Genomic DNA, 18,736 nt, shown 5'->3' on the forward strand with positions numbered 1-18,736 from the left:
AATTCCCCTTAAATTTGCAAGACTAAAGTACCGTATTTTTCGCTCTATAAGACGCACCAGACCACAGGACGCACCTAGTTTTTGGAGGAGGAAAACAAGAAAAATAATATTCTGAATCTCGAAAGCCAGAACAGCAAGAGGGATCGCTGCGCAGTGAAAGCAGCAATCCCTCTTGCTGTTCTGGCTTCTGGGATAGCTGCGCAGCCTGCATTCGCTCCATAAGACGCACACACATTCCCCCTCACTTTTTAGAAGTGAAAAAGTGAGTCTTATAGAGCAAAAAATACGGTATGTTCTTTCAAACTGGTGTTTGAGCTATTCTTGAATTTACCATGACTTCAGTTCTCAATCTGCAGTTGCTACTTATTAGATAACTAAGAATAATACTTATGAAGCTTTTTCACAACAGGCTTATCCAGTCCTGACTGCTTGTTTTCTCCACAGTATTACTTGGATCCTCCTGCTAAACTGATGGAAGCTCTAGACAGATACGGACTGAAAACTGAAGATTTCTTTGTCTTAAAGCATGGTGAATCACGAGACTTAAATATTAACGAGGATGGATTTGAATAAAAATGGGGGGAAATCGATTTCTTATCGGTTGTATCTGGGGGTGGGGGAAGCAATTAAGGTTGATACCTTTTTGTAAAATTTTGAACAGGATTTTTAAGATTTCAGGAGTTTGCATACCAGCCTTACAAAATTGCAAGTTTTTAATAAATGAATGAAATAGCACTTGATAGCATTAACTTAGCTGCACATGCCGTGTACATAAAGAATTAATTCCATTGCCTGTGAAGTCATTTCACCTCTTTAGAACCAGTGCAGGTCACCTGCTAGAGATTAACTAGGCCACAATCCATAAGACCCAAGAGGACCTGTGAACTCAAGGCTTTCTTGACATAGCAACCCTCCCTCTCTCACTGAACTGCTAAGTGCTTTAACTCTCTCTTTTTAAAAATCGGATTTCTGGTTTAAAAAGTGGGGGATTACACTGAAAAACAAGCCCTACATACACATGAAGATTTGGAGCACAGAGAGTGTAACTTTCTGTTAGATAAAGTGCTTATGTATAGAAATTGGTTTCTGCATGCATTTGACTGCAAGTCTGTTATAGTAAAATCTCCCATTGGCAATGGCCTTCAGGCCAGGGGTTCATCTGCACACTAGTTTACCATATGCATTGCTGTGCTTGTGGGACCCCTTTCTGCCTTGGAGTGGGGTGGGAAGAGCACAGTTAAGGCACTCCATCATTTCCACCAATGATCAGATCAACAGGAATTGGGTGGAATCAGAAAACTGCAGATAGGTTTTCCTGAAAATGATGGTATGTGTGGATTCATATACCTGGAAGGTCTTGCTGAAATACCATTAATTTTTGTCAGGTGATTAGGATCAAAACCTTCATTTGCATACATCCCACTATCCTGTGAAATAGACACACTTTCTAATCTTTAGCATCCTTACTCAGATGCCAGGCCTGCAGTGATAGAACTTCCTTTCTAGGATGCATGTTTCAGATTGCATATTTTAAAGCAGAATCCTAACCATGTCTACTCAGAATCAAGTCCTATTTAATTCCATGGGACTTACTTCCTCATAAGTGGGATTAGGAGCACAGCCTTAGCTACTATTGTTTAACATCAGAAAGGGCTTGGGGGTTTGTTTGTTTTTTGGATTAGGCTAAAATCTGAAATGATCTAGTTCAGGGCAGTCCAGCATGCATCCTGAGGGCCGCATGTGTCCCTCGAGGCCTTTTTAGTGGCCCTCAGTGACATTTGATGCTCCCCCCCTGCAGCGCTTGCGCTGCCTTCTCAAAGCCGGGTAAGTGAGGCACTGGGTTTTGGAAAGGAGGGCGTGAGGGCTCTGACAGGGTCCCAGAATCCTCCCTCCTCCCTCCCAAAGCACAATTAGCACTCTTCCAGCTTTGGGAAGAAGGTGGGAGTTCTGGGACCCTGTCAGGGCCTCATGCCTCCTTCCCAAAGCCTTACACCTTTCTTATTGGCTGTGGAAAGGCAGCATGAGAGCTGCGAGGGTGATGGGGACCAAATTTTGGCCTGTGCAGTAAGGTAGTGTGTGGCCTGCGGGTTCCGTGTCAAAGTACTTTTGCAGCCCACTTGGTATAAAATACTGGATTGCACTGGTCTACTTAAAGATCCTGAAACTACCATGATAGAAGTGGTTTTGAGTTTTACAACCAATATAGTAGCCACATGGAAAATGTTTTGAGTATTGCAGCATTAGTGTGAATAGTCCCAGCCCATTATCTCCCTTTGGCAGAATGATCACTTAGAGAATGTGCCCTGTGCCTTCGTAGCTGTTGGAAATGAAGAGGGTTTTTGATGGTGTCTTCCAACACAACTAATTGCTAAAAGCACATTTTGAACAAAACACTGACTTTACTGAATGCTTGTACATTTTCAATTGCAAATGTAAGAGCCAAGTTTTGAAATTATAAAATGTGCCTTTTCAAAGAGTTCTAACTACAAAAAAATGCCTATTTATGTTGCTGCTGGCCAGAATCTCTGTACACTTTGCATTGTGTTGTCACTGTGAAATTGTTCTAGCACAGGCCTGAACACTTCTTGTTTTGAGAATAAGCAAGCTGCATGTAACTGGAACCGTTTGTTCTCTGAAATCTTTAATCAGCTTGTTTTGTTTGTTCTTGCTCCCTGCTGCCAACTGTGGGTTTCAAATGAATTGGTTTGTCAGAATGATGTGGAAAAACATATACAAATTGCTTATAAAATTTTAAAAGCATGATATTAATTTGTTCAACATTGTAAAAAATGGCCAATTATACATGTGTCAAACTAGTAAAACTAATTTACAAAATAAAGATTTCTCTTGCTCAGAAGTAGTCATATTATTGAATAATACTTTGAGTATGTTATGTTAATTTGACTTGGACTCTCACAATAAGAAACAACCATTTAATTTAACTACGCTCCTTTTTCTCTCCCAATTTTTCTTTAGTAGGATTTATCTTCAGCTAAAGAATAAGATTCAACATACTATTCGGGACGCAGGTGGCGCTGTGGGTTAAACCACAGAGCCTAGGACTTGCCGATCAGAAGGTCAGCGGTTTGAATCCCCGCCACAGGGTGAGCTCCCATTGCTCGGTCCCTGCTCCTGCCAACCTAGCAGTTCGAAAGCACGTCAAAGTGCAGGTAGATAAATAGGTACCGCTCTGGCAGGAAGGTAAACGGTGTTTCCGTGCACTGCTCTGGTTCACCAGAAGCGGCTTAGTCATGCTGGCCACATGACTCGGAAAATGTACGCCGGCTGCCTCGGCCAATAAAGCGAGATGAGTGCCGCAACCCCAGAGTCGGTCACGACTGGACCTAATGGTCAGGGGTCCTTTTACCTTTACGTTTATACTATTTGCAGTTTTACATCACTACATACTTGTATTTGCTGTGAAATACAAATGGGAGAGTACTATGGCACTGCATTTGAAACATACTACTTTTTCATTTAATTGCTACTTTACATTTTATTCAGGTGTATGGGTTTGAGCTACTAAAACACAAATGCAATGAATTATGGCTTTGGGTACACTGATGTTCACAGCTCACTTGTTGGAGGACTTAAGTTCATCTGTAAGATACTGGGCAGTAACATCCTTTTGTGACTGATGAAATCTGTCATAACCAGGCTGCAAGGTTTCTGCCTCAAGTATAAACTCAACCATACATAAATCTGACCATCTTTGCAAAACAAAAATAAATTCCTTCCAGAGGTGTAAATTTAATTTTTGTATGCATAATTGCAAGCTATTCTTTTTAGAGGGCTTAAAGTTAAATAGTAAATAAAAAAGCACAGAGTCTGATTATCTTAATACTCATTGTACTGGTATATAAAAACAGGGTATGGGAGGCAGCAATGCCAACACATTACAAAACATTGTATGCTCATAGTAAATGCTGTTAGAAGAAGAGGAGGAGTTTGGATTTGATATCCCGCTTTATCACTACCCTAAGGAGTCTCAAAGCGGCTAACAATCTCCTTTCCCTTCCTCCCCCACAACAAACGCTCTGTGAGGTGAGTGGCGCTGAGAGACTTCAGAGAAGTGTGACTGGCCCAAGGTCATGTGGAGGAGCGGGGAAGCGAACCAAGTTCACCAGATGACGAGTCCACCGCTCTTAACCACTATACCTGTTGCACCCTTGCAGCTCGCTATACACAAGCTGTTCCTCATACATTTCAATAGAGAAGGTAGCTCTACCCTTAAATGGAGTTTTCTCCATATTTACATATGGAACTCACATACAACTCTGGAATACAGCCAAAATATTCTATCAGGTTTTCTCAGCCCTAAGAAGATAGATCAAGATCAATTAAAATATTTATACTATCAAGGCAGTGTACAAAAATATACAAACTGAATAAAACACCACAAAATAGCTATAAGAATAGCTGGCTCATCTTTAAAGTAATTAAATGTCTGAACTGAAAATAATTAAATGACTTAAATGTCAGCATTTTTTAAAAAAGTCTGAGACACCTAAAAAGTAGCAAGGATGAAATCAGCAACACAAAATGCCTAACTCCTATTTGAAATGAGTTGGACTCTTGAGACACACGGAGAGCTTTAAATCAAAACATGCAAAGTTATGACTGAAGCATTTCTACAGAAATTAGCTCTACACAAATTGTATTTAGCAACATAAATGAACAGTACTGATTTACAGCTTCATGTGAATTCTACCCTGTAATGCTTTTCCATCAAAGTTGAAAGCAGTTTCATACATGCAAGAAGTTCTACTACTTTTCTTCCTGTTCCATGAACATGTAGGTCTACATATATATTGTGAGTCCGACATTCATAAGCATCAGTTTAGGCTTTTGCATCTGGAATTTGATTTTGAATGGAGGCTTTTAACAATTTCCAGTTTCAGCACCGCTGCATTATCAGTTCTGCCACTTGTTCTTTTACTTCTGTGTCATGATGGTACAACAAAGATGTTAGTTTCTGAGCGCACTCTGTAGTATTCCCCCAGAGTACAGAACAAATTGAACCTTCATTGTGATGATGGGCAGTAATGCTCTTGTCCTTTTGCGTAAGTTTTGTTAAGTTTGTGGCAAACACCAGGACCCTGAGCAAAACATCTTTGTTTATGCAGGTGTCAAACAGGGATAATAAGAAAGGTGCCTAGAGAATTAAACAAACAAGAAATAGTTGTTCGTAGGCATGAAAAAACAAGTGAACATACGTCTTTTTAGTAAATATCATATGTATCACTTACCCACCTTCATGGGCTCTAGTAATTTACTAGCTTCTGAACTTCCCTATGCCAACCCAAAATCAAATTTTGAGCACCATACACCTCAGGCATTCTCCAGCTACTAACCCGGAGTATTCCTTACCTCTGCTCACTCAGCTATAGCTATTTTAACCTTTAAAGCCCTATAAGGCCTAGGACCCTCGTACCTACGGGACCACCTCTCCTGGTATGTCCCACAGAGGAACTTACGGTCTTCAAACAAAAACATCTTGGAGGTCCCAGGCCACAGAGAGGTTAGGCTGGCCTCAACCAGAGCCAGGGCTTTTTCGGCTGTGGCTCCGATCTGGTGGAACGCTCTGTCACAAGAGACTAGGGCCCTGCGGGACTTGACATCTTTCTGCAGGGCCTGCAAGACAGAGCTGTTCCACAGGCCTTTGGCTAGGGCACAGTCTGACCCCCTCCTTTGGCAATCTTCACAGAACTCTAGCCCAATGGTTGCCATCGATTTGATTTGAATTAATTTTATAATGAAATGATTTTAGAATGTTGTATTATTTTATTGTTGTTAGCTGCCCTGAGCCCAGCTTCGGCTGGGGAGGGCGGGATATAAATAAAAAATTATTATTATTATTATTGCTATTTCTTCAAATAGTAATTGTTGAAAGAAGAATAAAAAGTAGCATTACCTGAGCATTAAGGAGATGTTCCGTCATAGCTGGGTTTGCTGATAAATTCACAAGCACTTTTAGAACCTGAACCTATTAATATAGGGGAAAAGTTAATTTTAATAATATACTTTGGATTTAACACTACACATAAAATAAGCAGGATATATTAGGAACACATATTACTAATTTACTAATCAATAAGATTTGCCAGCACAACTTACAAACTGCAGGCTAGGAGATCATAAAACAAAAAAATTAGATCCCACTTTTTCTGACAGTTCCAACATGGTGACGAAACCAAAATTATAAGGAGAAAAAAATAGCAAGATAATATAAACCCAATTTCCTTGTAACAAGCATTTGTCCTTATTAGGAAATAAGCCCCCTTTAGTTTTATCAGTACTTATTTCTGAGTAAACCGGTATGAGAATTGGCTACCCGCATTGCAAGCTTCATAAATTACTCAGTTTGGGGGGTGGCACAGAAAGTGGGGGGCACCAAACCAGCACACCACTTTGGGACCAGTCTGTAGTTAAGCAGACAGAGTACAGTGGTGCCTCGCAAGGCGAAATTAATCCGTTCCGTGAGACTCTTCGTATAGCGGTTTTTTCGTCTTGCGAAGCAAGCCCATTGACAGCTTAGCGGATTAGCGCTATTAGCGGTTTAGCGGCTTTTAGCAATCAGCTGTTAAGCGGCTTATCAGCGGATCAGCTGATAAGCGGCTTACCGGCTTAGGAAAAGGGGGGGGGAGGGGAAAAAACCTGCAGGAACTCGCAAGACGTTTTCGTCTTGCGAAGCAAGCCCATAGGGAAATTCGTTTTGCGAAGCGCCTCCAAAACGGAAAACCCTTTCGTCTAGCGGGTTTTCCGTCTTGCGAGGCGTTCGTCTTGCGGGGCACCACTGTAGAGTTTTGGGGTAAACCTATGAGCCCTGGTTTGACTGTCAATTAGTCAGTTTGGAGGGCACTGCAGAAAGCAGGGTTTGTGGCACAAAACTAGCACCAAACTTTGACATCAGTTGCGGGGGCTAAACAGAATTTCGGGGCTACACATTAACGAAGCTGGCATACTACTGAGCAGAAACACAAACTTAATCTGAGCTGTGAAGTGTAAACAGACCGCAAAGCTGCAATGCAGCAGGACTAGTGACAGCAACCTTATTCTTCTAGGAGCCTATCTTCTTTGCACCTACTCTTCATTTAAAATCTACATCCATCTTTCAGAAGTATAAATCTATCCTGAATTCTCAGAGAATCCTGTTTCCTAATATGTGTGCTTCTGTAATCTAAAGAAGAAACATTCACAACTGTTCAAAACAAGCTCTGCTGTTATTTTCACTCAAAGTAAACAGGTTGAGCGTGAGAGAGAGCCATCTTGTGGTGCCCTTAACTTACAAAGGAACAGGGAATGGAGTTCTGCTAAGGTCTTTTCTTATGAATGACCAATAAGCAATTGTTTTAATGCTCTGGTTCAAATCCCTTTTCTAATTTAACATTTTTCTGAGTTGGCTCTGGAGTTCAGAAAGCCTAAATAGTCCTACTCCCTCCCTTTTTAAAAAGAGGTGAGTAAAGAAAAATCAGCTAAAAATATTTTCTACCCCCTTTAACTTATGTGCATGACTACTATTAATTTTTGAAGTAATTTAAGACACAGAGAATTAAAGGACTGCGTCAGACAAGAAAAGCAGAATCCAAAAGATTTTCCTCCTAACAAGATAGAGCATCTTATGGTACCTGTGTTCTTTCATTTCCTTCCGAAAGCATATGAAGAAAGCAAGGTATGAAGCTTGTCATCATGTAATGATAGTCATTGGTAACAGACATATTGGTTAAAAATCGAAGCCCAGCCAGCTGAAGTTCAGAGTTCAAGGGAGCTGAATCTGTCTCCTCACAAACTATGGTAATATATATCTTAGGGAGGGAAAAACAAAAACACGATTAGAACAAACCACTCCCAGTGATAATCCCACTGTTATCATTAAAAACAAAATATTATCGCTGTTGAACACAAATTTTGAACAAATAAGCGAAGGTAGCGACAAAGTACCTTTTTTTAACATGAGGTATAGCAAATGCTGCTAATTTAAACAATTGGCAAAACCTTTTATCACAATAATCCTTCCGTTAACAACATATTCTAAATGTAGTGTTATCTGTTTTCTTCTCTGCAGATGTTTAAAGTATTGTTAATACCATATACAGTGGCACCTCGGGTTACATACGCTTCAGGTTACAGACTCCGCTAACCCAGAAATAGTGCTTCAGGTTAAGAAGTTTGCTTCAGGATGAGAACAGAAATCGGGCTCCGGCGGCGCGGGAGGCCCCATTAGCTAAAGTGGTGCTTCGGGTTAAGAACAGTTTCAGGTTAAGAACAGACTTCCAGAACCCGAGGTACCACTGTATACTCGAGTATAAGCCGACCCAAATATAAGCTGAGGCACCTAATTTTACCACAAAAAAACTGGGAAAACTTATTGACTCGAGGATAAGCCTAGGGTGGGAAATGCAGCAGCTACTGGTAAATTTAAAAAATAAAAATACGTACCAATAAAATTACATTAATTGAGGCATCAGTAGGCTAAATGTTTTTGAACATTTATTTCAAAGAAAAACAGTAAACTAGCTCTGTAAGTGGAAAAGAGGATCAACAAAAACAATATGGTATCAACAATAACTTTAAATGTACAAAAACCTTCATCTCTCTCTCCCTTCTCACTATACTCAAACTACTCCCTCTTCCATTCCTCAGCTGTCTCATGAGAGCTCTCAAATATTCCACAGTACTTTACTCAAACCTCTTAGCATTGTTTAAAACTGCCAGTTTCCCTCGTCCCCTCCGGCCTTTCAGTGTTTCTCCCTTCTCACTGTCATGCCACACTCACTACTCTTGTGCAACCTGACTTCACTTTTGCTTGCTGCCTTTATGAAAATCCAGGATTCTGATGCAGCAACTACAAATCCTCCAGTGGGGGCTGCTACCATGAAAGCTTTCTTCCTAGGGAAAGAAAGGTACAGTGGTGCCTCGCAAGACGAAAGTAATCCGTTCCGTGAGGCTCTTCGTATAGCGGTTTTTTCGTCTTGCGAAGCAAGCCCATTGACAGTTTAGCGGATTAGAGCTATTAGCGGTTTAGCGGCTTTTAGCGGATCAGCTGATAAGCGGCTTAGGGCTTAGGAAAAGGGGGGGGGAAAGGGGGAAAACCCTGCAGGAACTCGCAAGACATTTCGTCTTGCGAAGCAAGCCCATAGGGAAATTCGTTTTGCGAAGCGCCTCCAAAACAGAAAACCCTTTTAAATGAGAGAGGGGGACGTGAGGGGGTCCAAAGAAGCGAAGAATTTGTTGTGATAGAAGCAAGATTGTTTTATGTGTGCATTTTATATCTAAAAAAACCTTAATAAATATTTAAAAAAAAAAAATTATGTCAGATGATACATTCTGCTGTTTATATACAATACAATGTTATCACATTGTTGTACTTCTTGTTCTCTGTAAATAAAATTGCAAATGTGTATTTAAAAAAACAAAAAAAACAAAACAAAACAAAACAGAAAACCCTTTCGGCTAGCGGGTTTTCCGTCATGCGATGTGTTCGTCTTGCGGGGCACCACTGTATCTTGTGGACCAGAAGCTAATTCTGGACTAAACTTCGTAAGCCCACAGGTTTAATTTTTAAGGAAGGAAACCTCTTCTCAACGGATAAAGGGGATTCTGGTGCTATCTTACCCGATGTTTCCAGCAGTGATGACAACAGAACACAGGTGCTTCCCCCTCCCCAAAAGGGCCTCTCTACCCCACTGGTTCACCCAGCCTTCGGTCTGAAAACATTTGATATACACATATCAAAAGGCTCGAGTTCAAGCTCCCTCAAAGCTCCTGGGAGATTTGCATTCACTTCTCGCAGGAGGGGAGGCGCCCACACGGGCAAGAAAGATGCAGCCCAGGGCTTGCAGCCCAGGGAGCCAAAAGCAAACCAGGCCCCTTTTTCCTGCTGACCCCAAGGTGCGTCTTCAGCCTCTGAGGTGCCCAGGTACGGCGGGAAGTGTCAGGGAAGCCAAGGTGCGGGAAGCGGGGCGGTGGCCTCACCTACGGAAATGTGTAGGTGAGAAACTGAGGTCGAGGCTCTGCAGCCAGCGCAGCACCGTCCGGGGCAGCCCTGCATGCCTCGGGCTGGTGGAGTAGGACATGAAGAGAGGCAGCTTCCCTTCGCGAGCACCTTCAAGAACCATAACAGCAGTTGCCACAGCAACCGCCACCGCCACCGCCACCGCCTTCTCCGTTTTTTGTTTTTTGTTTTATTAAAGGAGCACTGCTGCCCATGCATCGGAACGCCTGGGCTTCCTTAAGCGTTTGCACATGTGCAACTGCGGGGCTGTTTGCACACGCGCAACTTTGCCGCTGGCAGCGGTGGCGGCGGAGGCTGTTTTCAGGTTGCTCGTTCCTCCGCTGCTACTGCCTACAGCAGCAAAGGCGGCGGAGGAGGAAGGAGCAGCCTGAATGGGCTGCTTTTGGGCTGCTCCTTCCGCCGCCGCCAAGACAGTGGTACCTCGCAAGATGAATGCCTCGCAAGACGGAAAACGCGCAAGACGAAAGAGTTTTCCGTTTTTTGAGGTGCTTCGCAAGACGAATTTCCCTATGGGCTTGCTTCGCAAGACGAAACGTCTTGCGAGTTCTTGCGAGTTTGTTTCCTTTTTCTTAAAGCCGCTAAGCCGCTAATAGGCGTGCTTCGCAAGACGAAAAAAACGCAAGACGAAGAGACTCGCGGAACAGATTAATTTCGTCTTGCGAGGCACCACTGTAACAGCCTCTGCCGCTCACAAGTCATCCGCACTGCACCAGAGAACAGGTCAGTGGGACCCTCACTCGAGTACAAGCTGAGGGGGGCTTTTTCAGCATAAAAAATGTGCTGAAAAAGTCGGCTTATACTCGAGTATATGCGGTAGATTGAGGGGCAACACCACCAACTATCCCTACAGTTTTAGGTTTCATCATGCAAATTCAAGAGCCAATTCATTGCCCTCTGAATACAAACACTAAAATTGGCATGTCGTTATATTTGAACAGCACCTGAACTTAAAAGTAATGTAGCTTGGATGACTGTGACAAGAGAAGTAAGTCATCCTATTTTTTGTTCATCATTAGTGGTCCTCTTCTGAATGCCCTTCCCTTCTTATGTCAGGTGGGTAGTACCAGAGAGAGGGCCCTTTCAGCCGTGGTGTCCCACATATGGAAAGCCCCTTTGAGTTATATTTATGCTAATCTTTGTTATTAATTTGGTGTTGCTTATGACTTTGAGAGCTGTCCTGGGAGTTTTAACTGAAGGGCAGCATATAAAATGCTGTAATTAATCATTATAAAAAGTATTTACCTAATCAACGTTACAGGGGAAAGCTTAGATCACATTGAAGTCAACGGGAAAGCTTTCATTGCTTTGAATCTAAATGGGATTGCACAAAAGGTTCTTCATATAAACTCATTATTTATGCACAGAGTTTTCTGTAGTAGATTTTGTTGCTTTTAAACTTACCTTCATCTCTTCTTGATTTTTAATATTCATACTCAAGTTATTAAGTGCATTCAGTGCTTTTTCTTTAACTTTAGTGTCAGGAACTGAAAGCATTTTTCCAACCATGATAAGCCCGCCTAAATTTCGAATGATATCCTACGAGTTAAACAGAAAAATGTGTGATATACAATTATCTTAATTTCATTCCGGGAGCCAAACAAAATATGTTTTAATTGTTATATGAATTCTGCTTGAATCAACAAAGAATACAGTGAAGCAATTGGATTTCATTTTTATCTAATCTGTAAAAACTACTCTAGGCATAGCATTTACTGTAAGTTGGAGCATGTGGGTAGACACTGCGAAGGAATCATTTTTCCCCTCTTCCCACCTCTCCCAAACTACTCCAACACACCAGGACACTCTCTTCAAGTGGGACAGAGTTATGCAGGAGTTGGAAGGGGGATGAAAGCGCCTACTTCTTCACAAGTGTTCATGGAAATGTGGTTTGCTCATGCAAAGGGCTCTGTGCATCATCCTTGCCAACGACTGACATCTCTACTTTTTCTCATTGAGGTAAGGTACAAAACAGTGAAGTACTCTCAACTCAATCTCCCATTTCCTCTATAAGGGCTCCTCCAGATGACCTGTTTACTGAGCATTCAACCTGATTTACTTGTACAAAGCCGCCCAGAGTGGCTGGTGAAACTCAGCCAGATGGGCGGGGTATAAATAATAAATTATTATAAATTATTATATGTAGAGGATAAATGATATCTGGTCTCTACTGAGCATTTGTTCTGATTTGTCTGCAGGGTGGTTTATTACAATGAAAATTTATCCTGATTTTCTTGCAGGGTGTTCATATAAAGGTAAAGGTAAAGGTACCCCTGCCCGTACGGGCCAGTCGTGTCCGACTCTAGGGTTGTGCGCCCATCTCACTTAAGAGGCCGGGAGCCAGCGCTGTCCGGAGACATTTCCAGGTCACGTGGCCAGCGTGACAAAGCTGCTCTGGCGAGCCAGCACCAGCGCAGCACACAGAAACGCCGTTTACCTTCCCACTATAAAGTGGTCCCTATTTATCTACTTGCACTTAGGGGTGCTTTCGAACTGCTAGGTGTGCAGGAGCTGGGACCAAAAGACGGGAGCTCACCCCGACGCGGGGATTCGAACCGCCAACCCTACGATCGGCAAGTCCTAGGCACTGAAGTTTTACCCACAGCGCCACCCGCGTCCCGTAGGGTCTTCATATATCTTTCCATTAATCATTCGTTTATTTCACACTTTTCAATGCATTTCCTTATCACTTTCCAAACTATACAAAGTCTTTCTTTTTTCCAAAGTGGATTTGTTGAGCTACAGAAACAGAGCCCTAACTGCACAAAGTAAACGTTTTTGTTCTTGAGGCTCTCTCCACAATAATGAGAGTCTGGAGGCACCACTAGCGTTGAGATGGGACAAGGCACTATGGGTCTGCTTAGAATTCTGTCACTTAAACTGTGGAAGTTGTATTGGTCCTAGAAAAATACACGGATAAGTATTACAGTTACATAACACAGTGGTTCCCAACTGGTGGTCCGTGGACCCCCAGGGGTCTGCGTAATCCACCCAGGGGGTCCGTGGCACAATTCACAATTCCAAAAACTACCATAGAGATATAAATATTTTCAAAAGCCATGGCTTTCAAAAAACGGGGTCTGAAGTACTTCACTAATTGAGAACTACTAACCTAAATAGAAGCCAAGATCTTCTTGTAGGTCTCATTTTGAAAATTTATACCCCACTCTTAGATTATACGATTCTGATCCCAAGGAAACAAATTACATTGTTTTAATTAGTTTTTACATGATTATTACTTTATCTTATTGTCTTTCATATATTGTCTTTTCTTTTAAGCAAAGAACAATACTTACCTGATTTGCAGAGAATGCAGCACTGTTGCTCAATGTAATCAAGGCTTGCTCCTGAATTGTGGGATCCTTCGTAGAGTCAAGTAAACGAATAAGATTCTGTATATGGTGTGCCTCCAGATCATGGGATGATTTTGGAAGATCCACGTTTTCTAATTTTAGAAATTTTAGAAACATAAACAATTTTTGCACTAGTAATTTAACTGTTGGGGCGGGGGAGAGAGGAAAGGAAGGAGTGGATCAAGGGCCACAATCCCTTCTGGGCAGCCTTCCCAGGGCAACATCATCATGTCAGTGGTGGATTGGGCCTGGGGTAAAAGTGGGTGGAGCAACACATTTTAGTTTGTCTTTTATGCAATGGGCTAGATGCTACGTAGGCTCACACGCCACTCCCTATCCTCTCTACCCAGACATCAAGGACACATTCCAGCCATGCACAAACTGTTAGAGTGTAAAGCAGGGGAAGTGAGGGATATGGTCTGGGGAGAGGCGTGTGTGACTTGGAGAGAGTCCCAAGGGCCAGACAGAGGGGGCTACAGGGCCACATTTGGTGCCTGGGCCTGAAACTCCCCATCCCTGGAATAGAGTGTTAACACCTGCCTCTACATTGCATATTGGAAAGGCTGCAGTAGTCTACAGTGCTTAATGTGTGTATATGCACTAGTTAAAACAGTTGCACTACAACTTTTTATTTTACATTAAGCATTTCTTTGCGTTTCAAACCTGTGTAGCTACACTCTGAACTATTATAGCCCAATGACAAAGTTTGACATGAATATAAAAGGCTGTGTTAAAACAGAGATACATTTTGGTGACAGTGGGCAGATCACTAGCTCAGCTCCAATGACCAATTAGTAAGATGGTTATGATAATAAAGTCCTATTTAACTGGATTTTTATGGAGCAGAATAAAGCAATGAATGTTGTTCTCCCTCCATCTGAGGATGTCTGTTCTGAACCAGTGTTTGACATTTCATTTCACTTCATTTCATCTCATCTTGGAACTAATAATAACCATGAATTTCCTATCCATTCTCCCTCCTACGACAGTGGGCTTGGGTTCCTACTTATTTCTTTACTTAAAACTGCATTTGTCCAATTGTCTCCAAGCCACCTCGGAAACAGTGTGGAAAGAAGAGGAGGGAGAGACATATTTGAAAGAGGTTATTATATCTTATCAGCAGTTAGTCTAGGTAAGAATCAACAACCTCATTCACTAATAATTAGCAATGGATGCCTGAATAAAAAGGTTCATTTTTTAATAAATGAAAAAGTCTCTAATGGCAAGAGGGGAAAGAAGAGCCTCTGATCAGGCTAACTGCAGAGAGGCTTGCCTGCCTTTAATGAGTCATAATATTTTGCACAACTAACAATCCAAGAATGGCTTGCTAATTAGCAGCAAATCATGGGATAAATTGCACAACTGAACTCTACTATTACAGTGGTGCCCCGCAAGACGAATGCCTCGCAAGACGAAAAACTCGCTAGACGAAAGAGTTTTCCGTTTTTGAGGTGCTTCGCAAGACGAATTTCCCCATGGGCTTGCTTCGCAAGACGAAAACGTCTTGCGAGTTCTTGCAAGTTTTTTCCCTTTTTTCCCCTTTTTCTAAGCCGCTAAGCTGCTAATAGCCGCTAAGCCGCTAATAGTGCTAATCCGCTAAGCCGCTAATAGCCGTGCTTTGCAAGACGAAAAAACCACAAGACGAAGAGACTCGCGGAACGAATTAATTTCGTCTTGCGAGGCACCACTGTATCAGTAGTAGACTGCAGGCCAAAATGCCTAGCTTGGCAGGCCCTTGTAATGTTATGTTACTAGCATGTACATAAATAACATGCGAACCCCTTGAACTGTGCTTCTGACAAGTGATCAAGGAGTCCTAAACAGCTCTGGTCTAAGGGATTGTTGTTTAGTCGTTTAGTCGTGTCTGACTCTTCGTGACCCCATGGACCAGAGCACGCCAGGCACTCCTGTCTTCCACTGCCTCCTGCAGTTTGGTCAAACTCGTGTTCATAGCTTCGAGAACACTGCCCAACCATCTTGTCCTGTCGTCCCCTTCTCCTTGTGCCCTCCATCTTTCCCAGCATCAGGGTCTTTTCCAGGGAGTCTTCTCTTCTCATGAGGTGGTCTAAGGAATACACAGCTGTATTTCTCTGCACTTGCCACTGGCGTACTCAGGGCTGGATTTAGGTTCGATGAGGCCCTAAGCTACTGAAGGTATTGGGGCCCTTTATATGTCCAGCTGTCCTCTGTCAACAACAAATTGTTGCCGTTTTTGTATTGAATATATGCTGCAGTGGTACCTCTGGATGCGAACAGGATCTGTTCCAGAGCCCCATTTGCATCCTGAAGCGAACGCAACCTGCATCTGCACGTGCATGGGTCGCAATTCGCCACTTCTGTGCATGCGCATGACATCATTTTGAGCATCTGCACATGGAACCCGGAAGTAATGTGTTCTATTACTTCTGGGTCGCCGCGGAGCGCAACCTGAAAATGCTTAACCTGAAGCATCTTCAGCCCGAGGTATGACTGTATATGGTAGTTTATGGACCTAATGGGTATCTAAAACCATTTGCACATAAAAAAAAAATGTATTTTATCAAAGTAATTGTTGAACTGAAATACAATTAAGAAGAAATATATTAATAGTGAAATACAGTGGTACCTCGGGTTAAGTTAACTTAATTTGTTCCGGAGGTCCGTACTTAACCTGAAACTGTTCTTAACCTGAAGCACTACTTTAGCTAATGGGGCCTTCTGTTGCCGCCGCGCCGCCGGAGCACGATTTCTGTTCTCATCCTGAAGCAAAGTTCTTAACCTGAAGCACTATTTCTGGGTTAGCGGAGTCTGTAACCTGAAGTGCATGTAACCTGAAGCGTATGTAACCCAAGGTACCACTGTACAATTAAGAAGAAGTATATTAATAGTAAAATAATTATTAAGCTCTAACTTAACTGTATATGGTAGTTTATGGACCTAATGGGTATCTAAAACCATTTGCACATAACAAAATATGTATTTTATCGAAGTAATTGTTGAACTGAAATACAATTAAGAAGAAGTATATTAATAGTGAAATAATTATTAAGCTCTAACTTAACATTTTGGAAATGTACATCCAGTTTTTCCCCCCTTAAAAATTTTTGGGGCCCCCAAGAGAGTGGGGCCCTAAGCTATAGCTTGTTTAGCTTAAACGTAAATCCGGCACTGGGACTTCTATCACCTTACAGATAGGTAGCCGTGTTGGTCTGCCATAGTCAAAACAAAATTAAAAAATTCCTTCCAGTAGTCGTTAAGAGTCGTCAACAGGCTCATCACAGCTATCTGCCCATCACCCATTCCCACCACCCTTCTGAGTAATACCCCCCCACACCTTCTCACTATATAGAAGGGTCTGGTGACTTCTGTTTCAGTGTATCTGAAGAAGTGTGAACAAAATAAAAAAATTCCTTCCAGTAGCACCTTAAAGAACTACCAAGAACTAACTTAGTTGGTCTTTAAGGTGCTACTGGAAGGAATTTTTTTATTTTGTTTTGAAGAAGTGTGCATGCACACGAAAGCTCATACCTAGAACTAACTTAGTTGGTCTTTAAGGTGCTACTGGAAGGATTTTTTTTATTCTATCACCTTGAAAAGCGCAAACTCGGTAGCTGGAAAAGGCATTAATAATAATAATAATAATAATAATAATAATAATATCTTTATTGTCATTGCCCCCTCTCAGGGACAACGAAATTACTTGGCTGCTCCATCCACCCAGATAGAGCACTCCACTCAAATCAGAACAACTATAAAAACACTAATTAAAACAATATAATATAATACAGCAAGGAAGATTAGATGACTTTCAAAGTCCAGGTTTCCCAATCAGGGCCGAGATTAAGAACAAAACAAAGCGCTCCTGGCGCTCTTACCTTGCCGAAGGTTTTCCGGCCCCTTCCGGCTGGCAATCCCGGGCCTCGCCGACACTTTCTGCAGCAAGGTGGGGGCGGCCGCCTGGTGCTGCTCCTGCCCAGAGACGGGCGCTTCGTGCCCTCCCCGCACATCTCCCTGCCTTGCCCCGGCTTCGCCTCCGCCCTGGCGTCCCCTTCTCCGGAGGCTCGCTCGGTAAACGCAGTAGCAGACGCCGGCGCCCGCCGCCAGCCCCGCCGCCGCCCGCGCCGTCACGGACGACCCTCCGCTCGCCCTCATGGCCACGTCTCGCTCGCTCGGCCCGGGAGGAAGCGGCCAGCAGCGGCACGGGGAGGCGGGGAGCGCGGGCTCCGCCTCCCTCGCTCGCTCGGCGGCCGGGAAGAGCCGCGGCGCCTCCGTGCGCCCTCTGGCGCGCGCGGAGCCCGCCGCATCCAGACCTCGGTGCGCAGGAAGCGCGCAGGGGAGATCAGGCGGCCCCCTACCCCCCCAGTTTTTTATTGCACCGCCCACTGCAACCTCAGAACTAGACGAAGCAACTGGATCCCCAGCAGCAAGAATACTCACTGCAAAATATTGGAAGACACAAGATCTACCCACCTTGGAAGAATGGCAGATGCAAGTAATGGACTACATGGAAATGGCAGAAATGACTGGCAGAATAGGAGATCAAGAATAGGAGAGGGTGGAAGAAGATTGGAAGAAGTTTAAGGATTATCTACAAAAACACTGTGAAATTTTTGAATGTTGAGGACACTGAAATGAAACGAAGGGGTTCTAGTGAATAAGATAAATAAGAGGATGAAAGAAGGGACAGATATTGGACGAAAATCTGAACAATACAATATGTGAAGGAATTTTTAAAGGATAAAATTAATAAGAATGAACTTGCTAAATTAATTTTAAAGTGGAATACAAGAAAGGAGGGCGGGTGGAAGTCAGGAAAATAAGGTTATGAAGGATATGAATTTGAAAAGAGGTCTTTTTTCCTTTTTATGTTAAATTTTTAAAGTTTTTTTTTTAGGTTTGTCATATTTTTCTTTTTCATGTTTTTTGGTTGTGTTTTGATTGTTTGTTTTTGTTGCTTGAATGTTGGTGTTTGTTGGTGTTTTGATGTCTATTGTTTTATTGTAACTCTTCTTTTTTGTAAAATTTAATAAAATATTATTTAAAAAAAAAAGAAGAAGCAGCAACAGGATCACGAGTAAAACGTCCATTCGCTTTCTCCCTTTTAACCCCGCTCTTCATCCAGGGAGGCTCTTTTTAGTGCAGGAGATAAGTACTTCAAAGCTCAATCCTAAAAGCAGAAAGAGGGGCCTCAGGGCGCACCTCTCCCGGGGAATCATAGAATCACAGAGTTGGAAGAGACCACAAGGGCCATTGAGTCCAACCCCCTGCCAAGCAGGAAACACCATCAGAGCACTCCTGACATATGGTTGTCAAGCCTCTGCTTAAAGACCTCCAAAGAAGGAGACTCCACCACACTCCTTGGCAGCAAATTCCACTGTCAAACAGCTCTTAC

At 42.7% G+C, this 18,736-nt stretch overlaps 2 protein-coding genes and 1 long non-coding RNA gene across 4 annotated transcripts in view; 2 read left to right on the forward strand and 1 right to left on the reverse strand.

Annotated features, from left to right (window-relative positions):
* Window positions 1-2,857, forward strand: part of NAPEPLD (N-acyl phosphatidylethanolamine phospholipase D) — a 33,470-nt gene extending 30,613 nt beyond the window's left edge. For both annotated transcript variants that reach the window (XM_081879177.1, XM_081879178.1), the window contains one exon: window positions 445-2,857. In XM_081879177.1, the coding sequence (XP_081735303.1) occupies window positions 445-573 (129 nt within the window). In that variant the 3' untranslated portion in view covers window positions 574-2,857. The remainder of the gene's footprint in view (window positions 1-444) is intronic.
* ARMC10 (armadillo repeat containing 10) lies at window positions 2,613-17,496 on the reverse strand (the record flags this gene model as incomplete). The annotated part of the gene is made up of 6 exons (XM_081879216.1): window positions 2,613-5,155; window positions 5,915-5,986; window positions 7,629-7,805; window positions 11,417-11,551; window positions 13,309-13,457; window positions 17,220-17,496. 6 exons carry the CDS (start codon window positions 17,494-17,496, stop codon window positions 4,898-4,900), a joined length of 1,068 nt encoding a protein of 355 aa, XP_081735342.1. The 3' UTR covers window positions 2,613-4,897.
* Window positions 9,508-12,264, forward strand: LOC309351497. Its single transcript, XR_014160864.1, has 3 exons — window positions 9,508-9,650; window positions 11,814-12,090; window positions 12,159-12,264. It is a non-coding gene; the product is annotated as an uncharacterized lncRNA (long non-coding RNA).
* Window positions 17,497-18,736: the final 1,240 nt, after the last annotated feature.

Source organism: Podarcis erhardii (assembly GCF_964252035.2).
Source record: "Podarcis erhardii genome assembly, chromosome: 10".
NCBI lineage: Eukaryota > Metazoa > Chordata > Lepidosauria > Squamata > Lacertidae > Podarcis > Podarcis erhardii.